Source organism: Tachyglossus aculeatus, chromosome 4, assembly GCF_015852505.1.
Source record: "Tachyglossus aculeatus isolate mTacAcu1 chromosome 4, mTacAcu1.pri, whole genome shotgun sequence".
NCBI classification, from domain to species: domain Eukaryota; kingdom Metazoa; phylum Chordata; class Mammalia; order Monotremata; family Tachyglossidae; genus Tachyglossus; species Tachyglossus aculeatus.
In genome coordinates this window covers 9,626,787-9,645,392 of record NC_052069.1, presented here as the reverse complement: position 1 = coordinate 9,645,392, position 18,606 = coordinate 9,626,787, and the positions used below count along the sequence as shown (strand labels likewise).

At 43.7% G+C, this 18,606-nt stretch overlaps 1 protein-coding gene across 1 annotated transcript in view; it reads right to left on the bottom strand.

Annotated features, from left to right (window-relative positions):
- Window positions 1-18,606, bottom strand: part of C4H4orf50 (chromosome 4 C4orf50 homolog) — a 159,041-nt gene that overhangs the window by 89,176 nt on the left and 51,259 nt on the right. Inside the window, 1 exon segment of the mRNA XM_038745438.1 lies at window positions 14,566-14,694. Within this exon segment, the coding sequence (XP_038601366.1) occupies window positions 14,566-14,694 (129 nt within the window).

Sequence of the window (18,606 nt, the reverse complement as noted above, 5' to 3'; positions counted from 1 at the left end):
TATATATGTTTGTACACATTTATTACTCTATTTATTTTACTTGTACATATCTATTCTATTTATTTTATTTTGTTAGTATGTTTGGTTTTGTTCTCTGTCTCCCCCTTTTAGACTGTGAGCCCACTGTTGGGTAGGGACTGTCTCTAGATGTTGCCAACTTGTACTTCCCAAGCGCTTAGTACAGTGCTCTGCACACAGTAAGCGCTCAATAAATGTGATTGATGATGATGACGAAAAAACTCCAGTGGTTGCCAATCCACCTCCAAATCAAACAAAAACTCCTCACCATTGGCTTTAATGCTGTCCACCACTTTACCACCTCCTACCTCACCTACCTACTCTCCTTTTACTACCTAGCCTGTGCCTCCATCTTACCTGTCTTGCCACAGACTCCTTGGCAGTGTTCTGTCTCTGACCTGGAATGCCCTCCTTCCTCAAATTCGACAATGACTCTCCCCGTCTTTCAAAGCCTTACTGAAGGCACACCTCCTCCAAGAGGCCTTCTCAGAGAAAGCCATCCCTTTCCTCTTCTCCCACTCCCTTCTGTATTACCCTGACTTGCTCCCTTTGCTCACGTCCCCTCTCCAGCACCACAGCACTTATGTCCATATTTATTTGAATTGATATCTGTCTCTCCCTTCTAGACTGTAAACTCATTGTGCACAAGGAATATGTCTGTTTATTCTTGTATTGTACTTTCCCAAGTGCTAAATACAGTGCTCTGCACACAGTAAGGGCTCAAAAAATATGATTGAATGAATGAATAAAAGGTAATCAGCTTGGACACAGTCCCTGTCCCATATCGGGCTCAGAGTCTTAATACCCATGTTACAGATGAGCAAACTGAGGCCCAGAGAAGTGAAGTGAGTTGCCCAAAGTGACACAGCAGACAAGTGTCAGAGCTGGGATTAGTATCCAAGAGAAGCAGCGTGACCCAGTGGAAAGAGCATGGTCTTGGGAGTCGGAGGTCATAGGTTCTAATCCTGGCTCCGCCATATGTCTGCTGTGTGACCTTAGGCAAGTCACTTCACTTCTCTGAGCCTCAGTTCCCTCATCTGTAAAATGGGGATGAAGACTGTGAGCCCCACGTGGGACAACCTGATCACCTTCATTCATTCATTCATTCAATCGTATTTATTGAGTGCTGTGTGCAGAGCACTGTACTAAGCGCTTGGGAAGTACAAGCTGGCAACATATAGAGATGGTCCCTACCAACAACGGGCTCACACTTAGAACAGTGCTTCACACATAGTAAATGCTTAACAAATGCCATTATTATTATTATTATTATTATTATTATTATTATTATTATTATTGTTACCCAGGTCCTCTGTCTCCCAGGCCCGGGCTCTAAACCCCAGATGCTCATACCCAAGAAGATACGTGAATGATTGTACAGCTTCACCAAATCAGACAATAAGTCTAAAGAAAACTGAGGTGAGCCTGCATTCAGGGAAGTCAGGCACACAAGCAAAAATATTTTACCTGCACAGACCTAAATATGGTCATGGAATTTTGATACATTAAGCAGCTACAAGTAATAATAATAATTTTCGTATTTGTTAAGCTCTTACTATGTGCAAAGCACTGTTCTAAGTGCTGGGGAGGATACAAGGTGATCAGGTTGTCCCACGGGGGGCTCACATTCTTAAGCCCCATTTTACAGATGAGGTAACTGAGGCCCAGAGAAGTGAAGTGACTTGCCCAAAGTCACACAGCTAACAAGAGACGGAGCTGGGATTCGAACCCATGACCTCTGACTCCAAAGCCCAGGCTCTTTCCACTGAGCCACGCTACAAGTCTGCCCAACATAATGACCTTATTTATCCTTCTCTATCCAACCCTTCTCTTCCCAGCCATTCATTCAATCGTATTTATTGAGCGCTTACTATGTGCAGAGCACTGTACTAGTCCATTGGCCTTAATAATAATAATAATAATGGTAATAATAATAATAATGGTATTTGTTAAGCGCTTACTATGTGTCAAGCACTGTTCTAAATGCTGTGGTCAATACAAGGTAATCACGTTGTCCCATGTGGGGCTCACAGTTTTAATCCCCATTTTACAGATGAAGTAACTGAGGCCCGGAGAAGTTAAGTGGCTTGCCTAAGGCCACACAACAGACAAGTGGCGAAGCTGGGATTAGAACGCACATCCTCTGACTCCCAAGCCTGGGCTCTTTCTACTAAATGATGTTGTCAACTAGAAACTCCTGGGATGCTGCCAGAGTGAGAAGCAGTGAGGTCTAGTGGATAGAGCCTGGTTCAGAGAGTCAGGAGGACCTGGGTTCTAATCCCAGCTCCACCACTTGTCTGCTGTGTGACCTTGGGAAAGTCACTCAACTTCTCTGCATCTCACTTACCTCATCTGTAAAATGGGGATTAAGACTGTGAATCTCACATGGGAGAGGAACTATGTCCAATCCAATTTGTTTGTATCCACCCCTGCACTTAGAATAGTGCCTGGCACATAGTAAGTGCTCAACAAATGCCTCAATTATAATAATAATAATTATTATTATGATTGCAGAGCACTCTACTAAGTGCTTGGGTGAGTAATACAACAGAATGTGGGGCACAAATGAACCAGCAGCATTTCAACCATCTCTGATTCAGGATGGATCCTTCCTCTCCCCCCTCCTCCCCCTCTCCATCCCCCCCTGCCTTACCTCCTTCCCTTCCCCACAGCACCCGTATATATGTATGTACATGTTTATTACTCTATTTATTTATTTTACTGTACATATTTATTCTATTTATTTTTAGAGACAGAAGCACCTGGGTAACAATAATAATAATAATAATGATAATAATAATAATAATAATAATAAATAATAATAATGGCATTTGTTAAGCATTTACTTTGTGTGAAGCACTGCCCTAAGTGTGAGCCCGTTGTTGGTAGGGACCGTCTCTATATGTTGCCAGCTTGTACTTCCCAAGCGCTTAGTACAGTGCTCTGCGCACAGCTCTCAATAAATACGATTGAATGAATGAATGAATGAATGAATGAAGGTGATCAGGTTGTCCCACGTGGGGCTCACAGTCTTCAACTCCATTTTACAGATGAGGGAACTGAGGCTCAGAGAAGTGAAGTGACTTGCCCAAGGTCACACAGCAGACATATGGCGGAGCCAGGATTAGAACCTATGACCTCCGACTCCCAAGACCATGCTCTTTCCACTGGGTCACGCTGCTTCTCTTGGGTACTAATCCCAGCTCTGACACTTGTCTGCTGTGTCACTTTGGGCAACTCACTTCACTTCTCTGGGCCTCAGTTTGCTCATCTGTAACATGGGGATTAAGACTCTGAGCCCGATATGGGACAGGGACTGTGTCCAAGCTGATTACCTTTTATTCATTCATTCAATCATATTTATTGAGCCCTTACTGTGTGCAGAGCACTGTATTTAGCACTTGGGAGAGTACAATACAAGAATAAACAGACATATTCCTTGTGCACAATGAGTTTACAGTCTAGAGGGGAGAGACAGATATCAATTCAAATAAATATGGACATAAGTGCTGTGGGGCTGGAGAGGGGACGTGAGCAAAGGGAGCAAGTCAGGGTGATACAGAAGGGAGTGGGAGAAGAGGAAAGGGATGGCTTTCTCTGAGAAGGCCTCTTGGAGGAGGTGTGCCTTTAATAAGGCTTTGAAAGGTGGGGAGAGTCATTGTCGAATTTGAGGAAGGAGGGCATTCCAGGTCAGAGGCAGAACACTGCCAAGGAGTCTGTGGCAAGACAGGTAAGATGGCGGCACAGGCTAGGTAGTAAAAGGAGAGTAGCTAGGTGAGGTAGGAGGAGGTAAAGTGGTGGACAGCATTAAAGCCAATGGTGAGGAGTTTTTGTTTGATTTGGAGGTGGATTGGCAACCACTGGAGTTTTTTCGTCATCATCATCAATCACATTTATTGAGCGCTTACTGTGTGCAGAGCACTGTACTAAGCGCTTGGGAAGTACAAGTTGGCAACATCTAGAGACAGTCCCTACCCAACAGTGGGCTCACAGTCTAAAAGGGGGAGACAGAGAACAAAACTAAACATTCTAACAAAATAAATAGAATAGATATGTACAAGTAAAATAGAGTAATAAATATGTACAAGCATATATATACAAGCACGCTCAATAAATACGATTGAATGAATGAATGAATGAATGGATTCTTCTCAGGGACAGTCTGCTTTTTGGGATGGAAAATGCATGGCTTCTTTATTCATCTATTTATCCTGCTATACTTTTTCCTCTCACCAGCCCTAGTGCTTGTGAATGGGTCATGTCTGTCAGGTTCATCTGTTGTGATTTCTTTGTGGGCCAAATCTGGTTCTCTTACTCCTTTCTACACTCCCAAGTCCTTACACAATGCTCCGCACATAGAAGATGCTCAATACATGCTATTGAATGATGGATCCAATCAAGTTCTCTTTCACTCAGTCTCAACAGTATTTATTGACCACTTGCTATGGGCAGAGCACTGTATTAAGTGCTTGGGAGAGCACCATATAAAAATAAAATGCAGATATTCTCTGCCCACAATAAGCTTACAGTCTAGAGGAGGAAATGGACATTGATAGAATAACTTACAGATATTCTATTTAATCATATTTACTAAGCCCTAACTGTGTGCAGAACACTGCTCTATTTGGAAAGTACAATTCGGCAACAGAGACAATTCCTACCCAACAATGGGCTCGCACGTAAATGCTGTGGGGCTGAGAGTTGGATGAAAAAAGGTTGCAAATCCAAGTGCAAGGGTGATGTAGAACGAGTGGGAAAAGAGGAAATGAGAGCTTAGATAAGACCCCTTGAGGAGATGTGCTTTTTAATTAAGACTTTAAAGGTGGGGAGAGTGATCATCTGTCAGCTATGAAGAGGGAGGGAGTTACCTGGACAGACGTAGGATGTAGTTGAGGGGTCAAGGGCGAGGAAGATGAGATACAGTTAGAGTGAGTGGGTTGGCGTTAGTGGAGTGAAGTGTGTGAGTTAGGTTGTAGTAAGAAATCAGAGGTAAGGTAGGAGAGGGCAAAGTGATTGGGTGATTTAAAGCTGATGATAAGGAGTTTCTGTTTAATGCAAAGGTGGATAATAATAATGGCATTTATTAAGCACTTACTATCATCAATCATCATCAATCGTATTTATTGAGCGCTTACTATGTGCAGAGCACTGTACTAAGCGCTTGGGAAGTACAAATTGGCAACATATACTATGTGCAAAGCACTGTTCTAAGCGCTGGGGAAGTTACAAGGTGATCAGGTTGTCCCACGGGGGGCTCACAGTCTTGATCCCCATTTTACAGATGAGGTAACTGAGGCACAGAGAAGTGAAGTGACTTGCCCAAAGTCACACAGCTGACACGTGGCAGAGCCGGGATTTGAACCCATGACCTCTGACTCTAAAGCTCGTGCTCTTTCCACTGAGCCACGCCGCTTCTCTAGCCACACTGCTTCCCTCTGGAAGTTCTTGAGGAGAGGGGAAACATGGATGGAACATTTTTGTAGAAAAATGATTCATTCATTCATTCATTCAATCGTATTTATCGAGCGCTTACTGTGTGCAGAGCACTGTACTAAGCTCTTGGGAAGTACAAGTTGACAACATATAGAGACGGTTCCTACCCAACAGTGGGCTCACAGTCTAGAAGGGGGAGACAGAGACCAAAACAAAGCATATTAACAAAATAAAATAAGTAGAATAAATATATACAAGTAAAATAGAGAAGCAGCGTGGCTCAATGGAAAGAGCACGGGCTTTGGAGTCAGAGGTTGTGGGTTCAAACCCCGGCTCCGCCAGTTGTCAGCTGGGTGACTTTGGGCAAGTCACTTAACTTCTCTGTGCCTCGGTTACCTCATCTGTAAAATGGGGATTAAGACTGTGAGCCCCCCGTGGGACAACCTGATCACCGTGTAACCTCCCCAGCGCTTAGAACAGTGCTTTGCACATAGTAAGCGCTTAACAAATGCCATTAAAAAAATAAATAAATAGAGTAATAAATACGTACAAACATATATACATATATACATATATACAGGATGCATACAGCAGAGTGAAGTATGGACTGGAGTGGGGAGAGGCAGGAGGTTGGGAGATCAGAAACAAGGTCGATACTCGAAACAGGATAGGAGAGGGGCTTCAATGAATGTAGTGACAGTTTGAATGGAGAAGAGAGGGTGGATTTTCACAACGTTGTGAAGGTTGAGCTGACAGGATTTAGTGACAGATTAAATATGTGGGTTGAAGGAGAGAGCTCAGTCAAAATCAGTCGCTCTCAATCCCACATGCTAAGGCAGGCAAGCACAGATTTCTTCGGCTTTGTTGATCCCTTGGTTACAGGAAATGGAGGAGGTATGAACATCGTTCACTGTTCACCAAATCACTGGCCTCAGCGGAGAGAGGGCGATTCACAAAGCCATGGCTGTGAAGCTATCGTGCCCGTTGGTTAACCAAGGATATAGAGTACAGCGTGGCTCAGTGGAAAGAGCCCGGGCTTGGGAGCCAGAGGTCATGGGTTCTAATCCCGGCCCCGCCACTTGTCAGCTGTGTGACTTTGGGCAAGTCACTTCACTTCTCTGGGCCTCAGTTCCCTCATCTGTAAAATGGGGATTAAGACTGTGAGGCCCACATGGAACAACCTGATCACCTTGTATCCCCCTGAGCGCTTAGAACAGTGCTTTGCATATAGTAAGCGCTTAACAAATGCCATTATTATTATTGTTATTATTATTGATCACTTCCTGGACATTTATTGATCATTTTATGAGAAGCAGCATGGCATAGTGGATAGAGCAAGGGCCTGGGAGTCAGAAGGTCGTGGGTTCTAATCCTGATTCCACCACTTGTCTGCTGTGTGACCTTGGGCAAGTGGCTTCACTTCTCTGGGCCTCACTTCCCTCATCTGTAAAATGGGGATTGAGACTGTGAGCCCCACATGGGACAGGGACTGTGTCCAACCCATTCTGCTTATATCCACCCCAGCGCTTAGCACAGTGCCTGGCACATAGTTAAGTGCTTAATAAAAACTCATTCATTCTTTCACTCAATTGTATTTATTGAGCACTTACTGTGTGCAGAGCACTGTACTAAGTGCTTGGGAAGTACAAGTTGGCAACATATAGAGACGGTCCCTACCCAACAGTGGGCTCACAGTCTAGAATACCATAAATACCATAATTATTAATTATTATTATTATTTCTGGGTGCAGAACACTGTACTAAGTGTTTGGGAAAGTACCAAATAAAGTCAGCAGCCACAATCCCTGCCCACAAGGAGCTTAAGAGAGAAGCAGCGTGGCTCAGTGGAAAGAGCCCGGGCTTTGGAGTCAGAGGGCATGGGTTCAAATCCCGGCTCCACCAACTGTCAGCTGTGTGACTTTGGGCAAGTCACTTAACTTCTCTGCGCCTCAGTTACCTCATCTGTAAAATGGGGATTAAGACTGTGAGCCCCCCATGGGACAACCTGATCACCTTGTAACCTCCCCAAGGCTTAGAACAGTGCTTTGCACATAGTAGGTGCTTAATAAATGCCATAATAATAATAATAATAATACTGGGTGTTCCTTTCATGACATATCTGCACCAGACAAGCCACTTTGGCCTGCAGGACATGAAACACCTCAATTTGCAGGTTAGATACCTGAATCCAAAGTGGGAATTTGGGGAGGGGGCCCATAAAGATGCTTGAGGAGCAGCATGGCTCAGTGGAAAGAGCCTGGGCTTGGGAGTCAGAGGTTGTGGGTTCTAGTTCCGGCCCCATAACATGTCAGCTGTGTGACTTTGGGTAAATCACTTCAGTTCTCTGGGCCTCAGTTACCTCATCTGTAAAATGGGGATTAAGACTGTGAGCCCCACGTGGGACAACCTGATCACCTTGTATCTCCCCCAGTGCTTAGCACATACTAAGTGCTTAACAAATACCATCATCATCATCATCATGATTGGGTTGGACACAGTCCCTGTCCCCCCCCTTACCTCCTTCCCCTCTCCACAGCACCTGTACATATGTATATATGTTTGTATGTATTTATTACTCTATTTATTGTATTTGTACATATTTATTCTATTCATTTTATTTTGTTAATATGTTTTGTTTTGTTCTCTGTCTCCCCCTTCTAGACTGTGAGCCCACTGTTGGGTAGGGACCGTCTCTATATGTTGCCAGCTTGTACTTCCCAAGCTCTTAGTACAGTGCTCTGCACACAGTAAGCGCTCAATAAATACGACTGAATGAATGAATGAATCATCATCATCATCATCAGTAAGGTTGTTTTGGGCAGCTTAACACATACTAAGCGCTTAACAAATACCATCATCATCATCATTATCATCATCATCAGTAAGCTTGTTTTGGGCAGCTTAACACAAATACCATCATCATCATCATCATCAGTAAGCTTGTTTTGGGCAGGGGGTGTGTCTGTATATTGTTGTACTGTACTCGCCCAAGAGCTTAATACAGTGCCTTGCACACAGTAAATGCTCAATAAATAGGACTGAGTGAATGACTGAATTGCAGGATGACTGGGGACAGCTGGGACTCACCATATTCACTTGGAAACGACCTCTAGTCAAAATCGGAGAAATAGCAGGGGCAGGCTGTACAACTTGCTTTGCCAAGAATTTTTTTAATGCTAATAATAATAATAATAATGGCATTGATTAAGCGCTTACTATGTGCAAAGCACTATAATCATGGTATTTGTCCCCTCCCCACAGCACCTGTATGTATAATAATGATGGTATTCATTAAACGCTCACTATGTGCAAAGCACTGTTCTAAGCACTGGGGAGGTTACAAGGTGATCAGGTTGTCCCACGGGGGGCTCCCAGTCTTAATCCCCACTTTGCAGATGAGGGAACTGAGGCCCAGAGAAGTTAAGTGACTTGCCCAGAGTCACACAGCTGACAATTGGCGGAGCTAGGATTTGAACCCATGACCTTTTTAGACTGTGAGCCCACTGTTGGGTAGGAACCGTCTCTATATGTTGCCAACTTGTACTTCCCAAGCGCTCAGTACAGTGCTCTGCACACAGTAAGCGCTCAATAAATACAATTGATTGATTGATTGATTGACCTCTGACTCCAAAGCCCATGCTCTTTCCATTGAGCTATGCTGCTTCTCTCTCTCTACATATATATACACATCTGTATATATATATATATATAATATATAATATATTATATCCCCATTTTATTAATGAGGTAACTGAGGCACAGAGAAGTTGCCCAAAGTCACACAGCTGACAGTTGGCGGAGCCGGGATTTGAACCCATGCCCTCTGACTCCAAAGCCCATGCTCTTTCCACTGAGCCACGCTTCTTTTGTTTGTCTTTGTACAGATATGTACATGTATAAGTTTGTACAGATTTATTACTCTATTTTACTTGTACGTATTTACTATTCTATTTATTTTGTTAATGATGTGCATTGAGCTTTAATTCTATTTGTTCTGACGACTTGACACCTGTCCACATGTTTTGTTCTGCCTGTTGTCTGTCTCCCCCTTCTAGATTGTGAGCCTGTTGTTGGGTAGGGACTGTCTCTATATGTTGCCAACTTCTACTTCCCAAGCGCTTAGTACAGTGCTCTGCACACAGTAAGTGCTCAATAAATACGATTGAATGAATGAATGAATTTGTCAAGCGCTTACTGTGTTCCAGGCACTGTACTAAGCGCTGGAGTGGATACAAGCAAATTAGGTTGGATGCAGTCTAGTGGTATTTGTTAAGCAGCTAGTATGTGTGGAGAAATGTTCTAAGCACTGAGGTAGGTACAAATTAATCAGGTCAAGCACAGCACCTGTCCCACGAGGGGATCATGAGCATCATCATCATCATCATCATCATAATAATAATAATAATAATAATAATAATAATAATGGCATTTGTTAAGCACTTACTATGTGCAAAGCACTGTTCTAAGCACTGGGAGGGATACAAGGTGATCAGATTGTCCCACGTGAGGCTCACAGTCTTATTCCCCAGTATACAGATGAGGTAACTGAGGTTCAGAGAAGAGAAGTGACTTGCCCAAGGTCACACAGCAGAGCCGGGATTAGAACCCAAGACCTCTGACTCCCAAGCCTGGGCTCTTTCCCTTCAAGGCCCTACTGAGAGTTCACCTCCTCCAGGACGCCTTCCCAGACTGAGTCCTCTCCTTCCTCTCCCTCTCCTCCCCCTCCCCATACCCCCCGCCTTACCTCCTTCCCCTTCCCACAGCACCTGTATATATGTTTGTAGGTATTTATTACTCTATTTATTTATTTATTTATTTTATTTGTACATGTTTATTCTATTTATTTTATTTTGTTAATATGTTTTGTTCTCTGTCTCCCCCTTCTAGACTGTGAGCCTACTGTAGGATAGGGACCGTCTCTATATGTTGCCAACTTGTACTTCCCAAGCGTTTAGTACAGTGCTCTGCACACAGTAAATGCTCAACAAATACGATTGAATGAATGAATGAATGAGCCACACTGCTTCACACTGCTTAATCCACATTTTATAGATGAGGTTACAGACACAGAGAAATCAAGTGACTTTCCCAAGGTCACAGATTAATCAATCAATGGTATTTACTGAGTACTTACTACAAGCTGACTTTCCCAAGGTCACAGATTAATCAATCAATGGTATTTATTGACTACTTACTACAAGCAGAGCACTGTACTAAGTGCTTCGGAGAGTCCAATACCCGTTGTTGGGTAGGGACCGTCTCTATATGTTGCCGACTTGTACTTCCCAAGCGGTTAGTACAGTGCTCTGCACACAGTAAGCTCTCAATAAATACGACTGAATGAATGGACAGAATTAGCAGACATGTTGCCTGCCTTTTATGAGTTTTACAGAGAAATGGCAGGGCTGGGATTAGAATCAAATTCCTTCTGACCCCCAGGTCTGTGCTTTATCTGCTCTGTGCTTTATCTATGTGCTCTGCACATAGTAAGCATTCAATAAATACGATTGATGATGATCTGCTAGGCCACGTTGCTTCTCAGAAAAATAAGGATTATTATCTGAAGGAGTGAAAAAGCAAATAATAAGAAAACCAATTGTGATATCTGTTAAGTGCGTATTAGGTGCTAAGCACTTTACTAAGCACCAGGTTAGGTACAAGATGATAATAACAATTGTGGTATTTGTTAAGCGCTTACTATGTGTCAAGCACTGTTGTAAGCGCTGCGGTAGAGACAAGTTCACAATAATAATAATAATAATAATAATTGTGGTATTTGTTAAGAGCTTACTATGTGCCAGGAACTGTGCTAAGCACTGAGCTGGATACAAGCAAATCGAGTTGGACACAGTCCCTGCCCAACATGGGGCTCACAGTCTCAATCCCCAGTTTTCAGATGAGGTAAGTGAGGCCCAGAGAAGTGAAGTGACTTGCCCAAAGTCACAAAGCAGACAAGTGGTGAAGGTGGGATTGGACACAGTCCACACAGGGAAGCAGCGTGGCTTAGTGGAAAGAGCACGGGCTTTGGAGCCAGAGGTTATGGGTTCAAATCCTGGCTCAGCCAATTGTCAGCTGTGTGACTTTGGGCAAGTCACTTTACTTCTCTGTGCCTCAGTTACCTTATCTGTAAAATGGGGGTGAAGACTGTGAGTCCTCCGTGGGACAACCTCATCACCTTGTAACCTCCCAAGAGCTTAGAATAGTGCTTTGCACATAGTAAGCACTTAATAATTGTTATCATTATTATTATTATTTAGTGCAGTGTTGGGCATGTAGTTGAATAAATATGCTCAATAAATAGAAGTGCTTAACAAATGCTGTGACTTGCTATTTAATAAATACCATAACTTGCATGGTGAAATCCTAACAAAACCATCTTCCTTCAGTCCTGTAAAAAAAAGAGTCTTCATTGGATTAGATTTTAGCACACTAGCCTTGAGGCAATGTCTAATATACGGCTGTTTTTCTAAACGTTTCTTCTCCTGATGGATTTGCTGGACTGATTTCTCCTGTCGTATTGGGAATGGATCAGCCAGCTTGATTGGTACTTCATCTCAAAACACAAATAATGGAACTATCCATCGGGTGATATATTACCCATTTAAGTCCATCATCACAATTCCTCTTTTTCTTCCTTGCGGGGAGGCCAAGGTAGAAATTGATGCAGAAGGAAAGGTCAGTGGCCTCTTTAGTTATTGGAGAACACATTCTTAAAAGAAAATTCGGTTTGGTAGGCTGCTGCCTGATAAAAACAGCTGAGATCATTTGCGTTAGAATGGAATTTATGCTTTTTTAACTTCAGTTGTACAGTGAGTATGCTTTTACCCAGCAGGGCAGAAGGCAAGATTAATTGAGAAGCAGCGTGGCTTAATGGAAAGAGAGCGGCTTTGGGAGTCAGAGGTCATGGGTTCTAATCCCACTTATCAAATGTGTGACTTTGGACAAGTCACTTCACTTCTCTGTGCCTCAGTTCCCTCATCTGTAAAATGGGGACTGTCTCATTTATTAAACTACTGTAGGAGTATAGTCGTTCCTTGAACATTGTTTGATCATGAGAATGCAGTCTGGCCTAAGAGATAGAGCCTGGCCCTGGGAGTCAGAAGGACCTGGGTTCGAGTCCTGCCTCCTCCACTTGTCTGCTGTGTGGCCTTCAACAAGTCGTTTCATTTCTCTGGACCTCAGTTTCCTTATCTGCAAAATGGAGATTCAACACCTGATCTCCCAGCTACTTGGACTGTGAGACCCATTGTCTTAATCCCCATTTTACAGATGAGGTAACTGAGGCCCAGAGAAGTGAAGTGACTTGCCCAAGGTCACACAGCTGACAAGTGGCAGAGCCGGGATTTGAACCAGTGACCTCTGACTCCAAAGTCTATGCTCTTTTCCACTGAGCCATGCTGCTTGCTATAGAAATAAAAGATCAGACACAGTCCCGGTTCCTCATGGGGCTTACAGTGGCACCAATAGAGTCTTTTTAATGGGCCTTTACAAGATGCAAAACTTGGAACTAAGGAAACACCGTAGTGAACCACATAATTGCCTCAATTTTTGCAACTCCAAAACGGGGAAGGCACAGTTTCATGTGGAAATAATTATAGCAGGAAGGCGAGGCAGAAGAAAAAATGGAGAAGGAAAAAGAGAAAGGAGAGGAGACAGAAAAGGAAGGGTAGAGGATGCTTAAGACTGAGACTTTTACTTTCCTATGGCACTCTCCCAAGTGCTGTCTACAGTAACCACTTTGCACCTGTGCCTTCTACCTCATATTCCTCCACCACCCTGCATCCCCAGGCTTTCTGACCCTATTCTTCTTTCTAACTTGGTGGCTTACTGGAAAGAGCACGGGCTTTGGAGTCAGAGGTCATGGGTTCGAATCCCGACTCTGCCACATGTCCGCTGTGTGACCTTGGGCAAGTTACTTAACTTCTCTGAGCCTCAGTTCCCTCATCTGTAAAATGGGGATTAAGACTGTGAGCCCCACGTGGGACAACTTGATCACCTTGTATCCCCCCCAGCACTTAGAACAGTGCTCTGTATATATTAAGCGCTTAACAAATGCCATCATTATTATCATTATTATTATTGATTGAGCACTTACTGTGTGTAGAGCACCGTACTTAGCACTTGGAAGAATACACTATAACAACAAATGGACACATTCCCTGCCCATAATGAGCTTACAGTCCAGAGGGGCAGACAGACATTAATATAAATAGATGAATTACAGAAATGTCACTAAGTGCTGTGGATCTGGGAGGGAGGATGAATAAAGGGAACAAGCCAGGGGGACTCAAAAGGGAGTGGAAGAAGAGGAATGGAGGGCTTAGTCAGGGAAGGCTTCTTGGCAGAGATATGTCTTCAATAAGACTTTAAAGTAAGCACTCAATAGATATGATTGAATGAATGAATGAATGAACGAATGAATGAAAGAGGGGGAGAGTAATTATCTGTTGGATTTGAGGAGGGAGGGCATTTCAGGAAAGAGGCAGGACTGAGATAGATGAGATTGAGGTATAGTGAAAAGATTGGCATTAGAGGAGCAAAGCATGCAAGCTGGGTTGGAGTAAGAGAGTAGTGAGGTGAAGTAGGAGGGGGACAAGGGGATTGACTGATTCTGTTTACAAATTTACCACGTATGCCTTCAAAAATTCCAGCGATCTCACCTGCACTGACAAATGCTCCCTACCGATAAGTCTTATCAAAAAGCCCATAATCCTTTCTTTGCAAAAAATCTTATCCCCAATCTAATAGTAATAATTAACAATAGCTTTGCAGACTAATTCCTTTCTTTTGTTCCTCATGGCCTAGGAGAATGGTGTCTGGGTGACTGCCCTCTTGGGGAGTAAACTCTTCACTCATCCATAATGCTTCCCCTTTTTCATGCTACCAGGTTTCCGTTTTGTAAATGACTCCTTCCCAAATACCGATATCTGGTCTCATAGTGAGAATTACCCACTGCAGTTTCCATCCTCATCACCATGGTTCACTGAGGTAGACGTGGAAAGAGGTTTGTAACCCACAGTGGGCTTTACCAGACAACTCGACATTTTGATGAACTTTACAAAATATGACTGCTTCACCGTGCGTCTCTCTGGGGCTGATTTATATTTCACCCACCTCTGCAATTTCTGCTCCCCCTTCCACTCTCCGAAGATGCTGTAATTCAGATGATCCATGTTGAAAGTGGCTTTTGACCTCTTCATATCTTCTTTCAGAAGGGCCAAATCTCTTGATATTCCTCTGAGTCTACATGAGGAAAATAACAAAAATAAAAAAACCACCTCACAAAAATTTCATTTATAGCATTGCTCATAAGAACAGTCAAATCTATAAGTGATTTCATTACATATTTGGAAAGACTAAATTCCTCAATGTCAGGGATCATGTCTAATATCTTTGGTACATATGTGCACCATAGCATTCATGCAAATATCTTTCTAGTTTATTGCTTCCTCCAACCTGTTATTTTCTTGTCTGTCTCCCCTGCTAGATTGAATTTAAAGGCAGGAGCCCATCTATTGTTTCTTATTATGGTTACTGAAAAAAGCAAAAAACCCCCAAAAAACAAATAAACTGCTTACTTTCTGCAAAGGGTGTTTTTCTTTAGACGCCCACCAAAAGTGGTCCATTTCATAAACAAAAGGAAAACTACAAAACGAGGTTAACTACAAACTCAAAACAATATTTGCCCCCACACACAACCAGGATAAAGGTGCTCATTTCTTCACCGCTTATTTGTATTGATATTTTCCTTTCTGTAGCCTATGAGCTCATTGTGGGCAGGGAATGTCACTGCTTATTGTTATATTGTAGTCTCCCAAGTACTTAGTAATTATAATAATAATAATGATGATGATGGCATTTATTAAGCACTTACTATGTGCAAATCACTGTTCTAAGTGCTGGGGAGGTTACAGGGTGATCAAGTTGTTCCACAGGGGGTTCACAGTCTTAATCCCCCATTTTACAGATGAGGTAATTGAGGCCCAGAGAAGTTAAGTGACTTGCCCAAAGTCACACAGCTGACAGTTGGCAGAGCCGGGATTTGAACCCATGACCTCTGACTCCAAAGCCTGGGCTCTTTCCACTGAGCCACGCTGCTCTGCGCACAGTAAGTGCTTAATAAATAGGATTGAATGAATGAACACCAAATAGTTTTCTATTCTCTTTTTCATTCATTCATTCATTCATTCATTCAATCGTATTTATTGAGTGCTTACTGTGTGCAGAGCACTATACTAAGTGCTTGGAAAGTACAATTCAGCAATAAAATGACATAATCCCTGCCCACAACGGGTTTACAGTCTAGAGGGGGGGAGACAGACATGAAAACAAGTAAACAGGCATCAATATAAATACATAGAATTATACATATGTACGTATATACATGAGAGCTGTGGGGCAGGGAAGGGAGGAGGGGGAAGGGAGGGGGAGCTGAGGAAAAGGGAGACAGTCTGGGAAGGCCTCTTGGAGGACATGTGCCTGATGTAGGGTTTTGAAGGGGGGAAGAGTGATTGTTTGGTGGATTTGAAGAGGGAGGGCATTCCAGGCCAGAGGCAGGATGAGGGCCAGGGGTTGGCAATGAGACAGGTGAGAACGAGGCCCAGTGAGAAGGTAAGCGGCACCAGAGGAGTGGCGTGTGCAGGCTGGGATGGAGAAGGAGAGACGGGAGGTGAGGTAGGAGGGGGCAAGGTGATGGAGAGCTTTGAAGCCAATAGTGAGGAGTTTTTGTTTGATATGGAGGTGGCTAGGCAACCACTGGAGATTTTTGAGGAGAGGAGGTGACATGCCCTGAACGTTTCTGTAGAAAGATAGTCTGGGAAGCACAGTGGAATATTATTATTATTATTCTTATGTTGGCATTTGTTAAGCGCTTACTATGTGCAAAGCACTGTTCTAAGGGCTTGGGAGGATACAAAGTGATCAGGTTGTCCCACGTGGGGCTCACAGTCTTAATCCCCATTTTACAGATGAGGTAACTGAGGCTCAGAGAAGTGAAGTGACTTGCCCAAGGTCACACAGCAGACATGTGGCGGACCCGGGATTTGAACCCATGACCTCTGACTCCAAAGCCCGTGCTCCTTCCACTGAGCCACGCTGCTTCTCTGACTGAATATGGACTGAAGTGGGGAGAGACGGGAGGTTGGGAGATAGAAAGGTTGCTGATGTTGACTCCCGTGGCCAGGATCTACACCCTGGGACATGCTGATTGGATAATGTTCACTGAGTCATGCTTATTCATTCATTCTTTCATTCATTCAATCGTATTTATTCAGTGCTTGCTGTGTGCAGAGCATTGTGCTAAGCGCTTGGGAAGTACAAGTTGGCAACATATAGAGGCGGTCCCTACCCAAAAGTGGGCTCACATTCATTCATTCAATCATATTTATTAATAATAATAATGACATTTATTAAGCACTTACTATGTGCAAAGCACTGTTCTAAGTACTGGGGAGGTTACAAGATGATCAGGTTGTCCCACGGGAGGGCTCACAGTCTTCATCCCCATTTTACAGATGAGGGAACTGAGGCATAGAGAAGTGAAGTGACTTGCCCAAAGTCACACAGCTGACAATTGGTGGAGCGGGATTTGAACCCATGACCTCTGACTCCAAAGCCCGGGCTCTTTCCACTGAGCTACGCTGCTTCTCTAATTTTCTCTATAAAAATAAATTCTCTATAAAAATACATTTTCTCTAATTTATTAAGTGCTTAGGGTACACAGAGCACTTACTAAGTGCTTGGGAAAGTACAATATAGTAATAAAGAGTGACAATCCCACCCCACAACGAACTCACAGTTTGAGAGGGGAGACAGACATTAATAAAAATAAACAGACAACAATATAAATAAATAAAATGACAGATATGTACACAAGTGGTGTGGGGCTAAGAGGGGAGAAGAGCAAAAGGAGCAAGTCAGATGAGGAAAAGTGGTGCTTAGTGTGGGAAGGCCTCTTGGAGGAGATGGGACTTCAGTAAGGCTTTGAAAAACTGGGGGAAAGTTATTGTCTGGCAGATGTGAGGAGGGAGGGCATTCCAGGCCAGAGGTAGGATGTGGGCCAGAGGTCGATGATGGGACAGGAGAGAAGGAGGCCCAGTGAGGAGGTTAGCGGCAGCAGAGGAGAAGAGTGTCTGGGCTGGGATGGAGAAGAGAAATGAGGTGAAGTAGGAGGGGGAGAGGTGATGGAGAGCTTTAAAGCCAAGGGTGAAAAAGTTTTGTTTGATATGGACATATAGGCAATCACTGGAGATTTTTGAGGAGGGGGGTGATGTGTCCTGAACATTTCTGTAGAAAGTTGATCCGGGCAGTGGAGTGAAATATGGACTGTAGTGGGGAGAGGCAGGAGGTGGAATACACAATCCAGATGCTTGGGGAACATCTAGAGAAGTATAAGAAAAGGTTCCTGCCTTCTTAAGGTGCCTTCTAGATGCATGCACAATTACCCTCTTCCGCCTACAGACTGAAGGTCCTGGTCAACGATTTCATCTTCAAATAAGAAATGAATAGATTAGATTGATAACAGGCCTTAAATGAAGCAAAACCATGTAAGTCTGTTTATTATTCTGGCTGCATATAAAAATGGAGCATTTCCTTTGGGATCCCGGGAGAACAGCCAGTGGAAAGTTATTCAAAAACCTCAAAAACCTCCAATGGCTACCGATCAATCTGCGCATCAGGCAGAAACTCCTCACCCTGGGCTTCAAGGCTGTCCATCCCCTCGCCCCCTCCTCCCTCACCTCCCTTCTCTCCTTCTCCAGCCCAGCCCGCACCCTCCGCTCCTCTGCCACCACTCACCTCCTCACCGTACCTCGTTCTCGCCTGTCCTGCCATCGACCCCTGGCCCACGTCATCCCCCTGGCCTGGAATGCCCTCCCTCTGCCCCTCCGCCAAGCTAGCTCTCTTCCTCCCTTCAAGGCCCTGCTGAGAGCTCACCTCCTCCAGGAGGCCTTCCCAGACTGAGCCCCTTCTTTCCTCTCCCCCTTGTCCCCCTCTCCATCCCCCCGTCCTACCTCCTTCCCTTCCCCACAGCACCTGTACATATGTATATATGGTTGTACATATTTATTACTCTATTTATTTATTCATTTATTTATTTTACTTGTACATTTCTATCCTACTTATTTTATTTTGTTGGTATGTTTGGTTCTGTTCTCT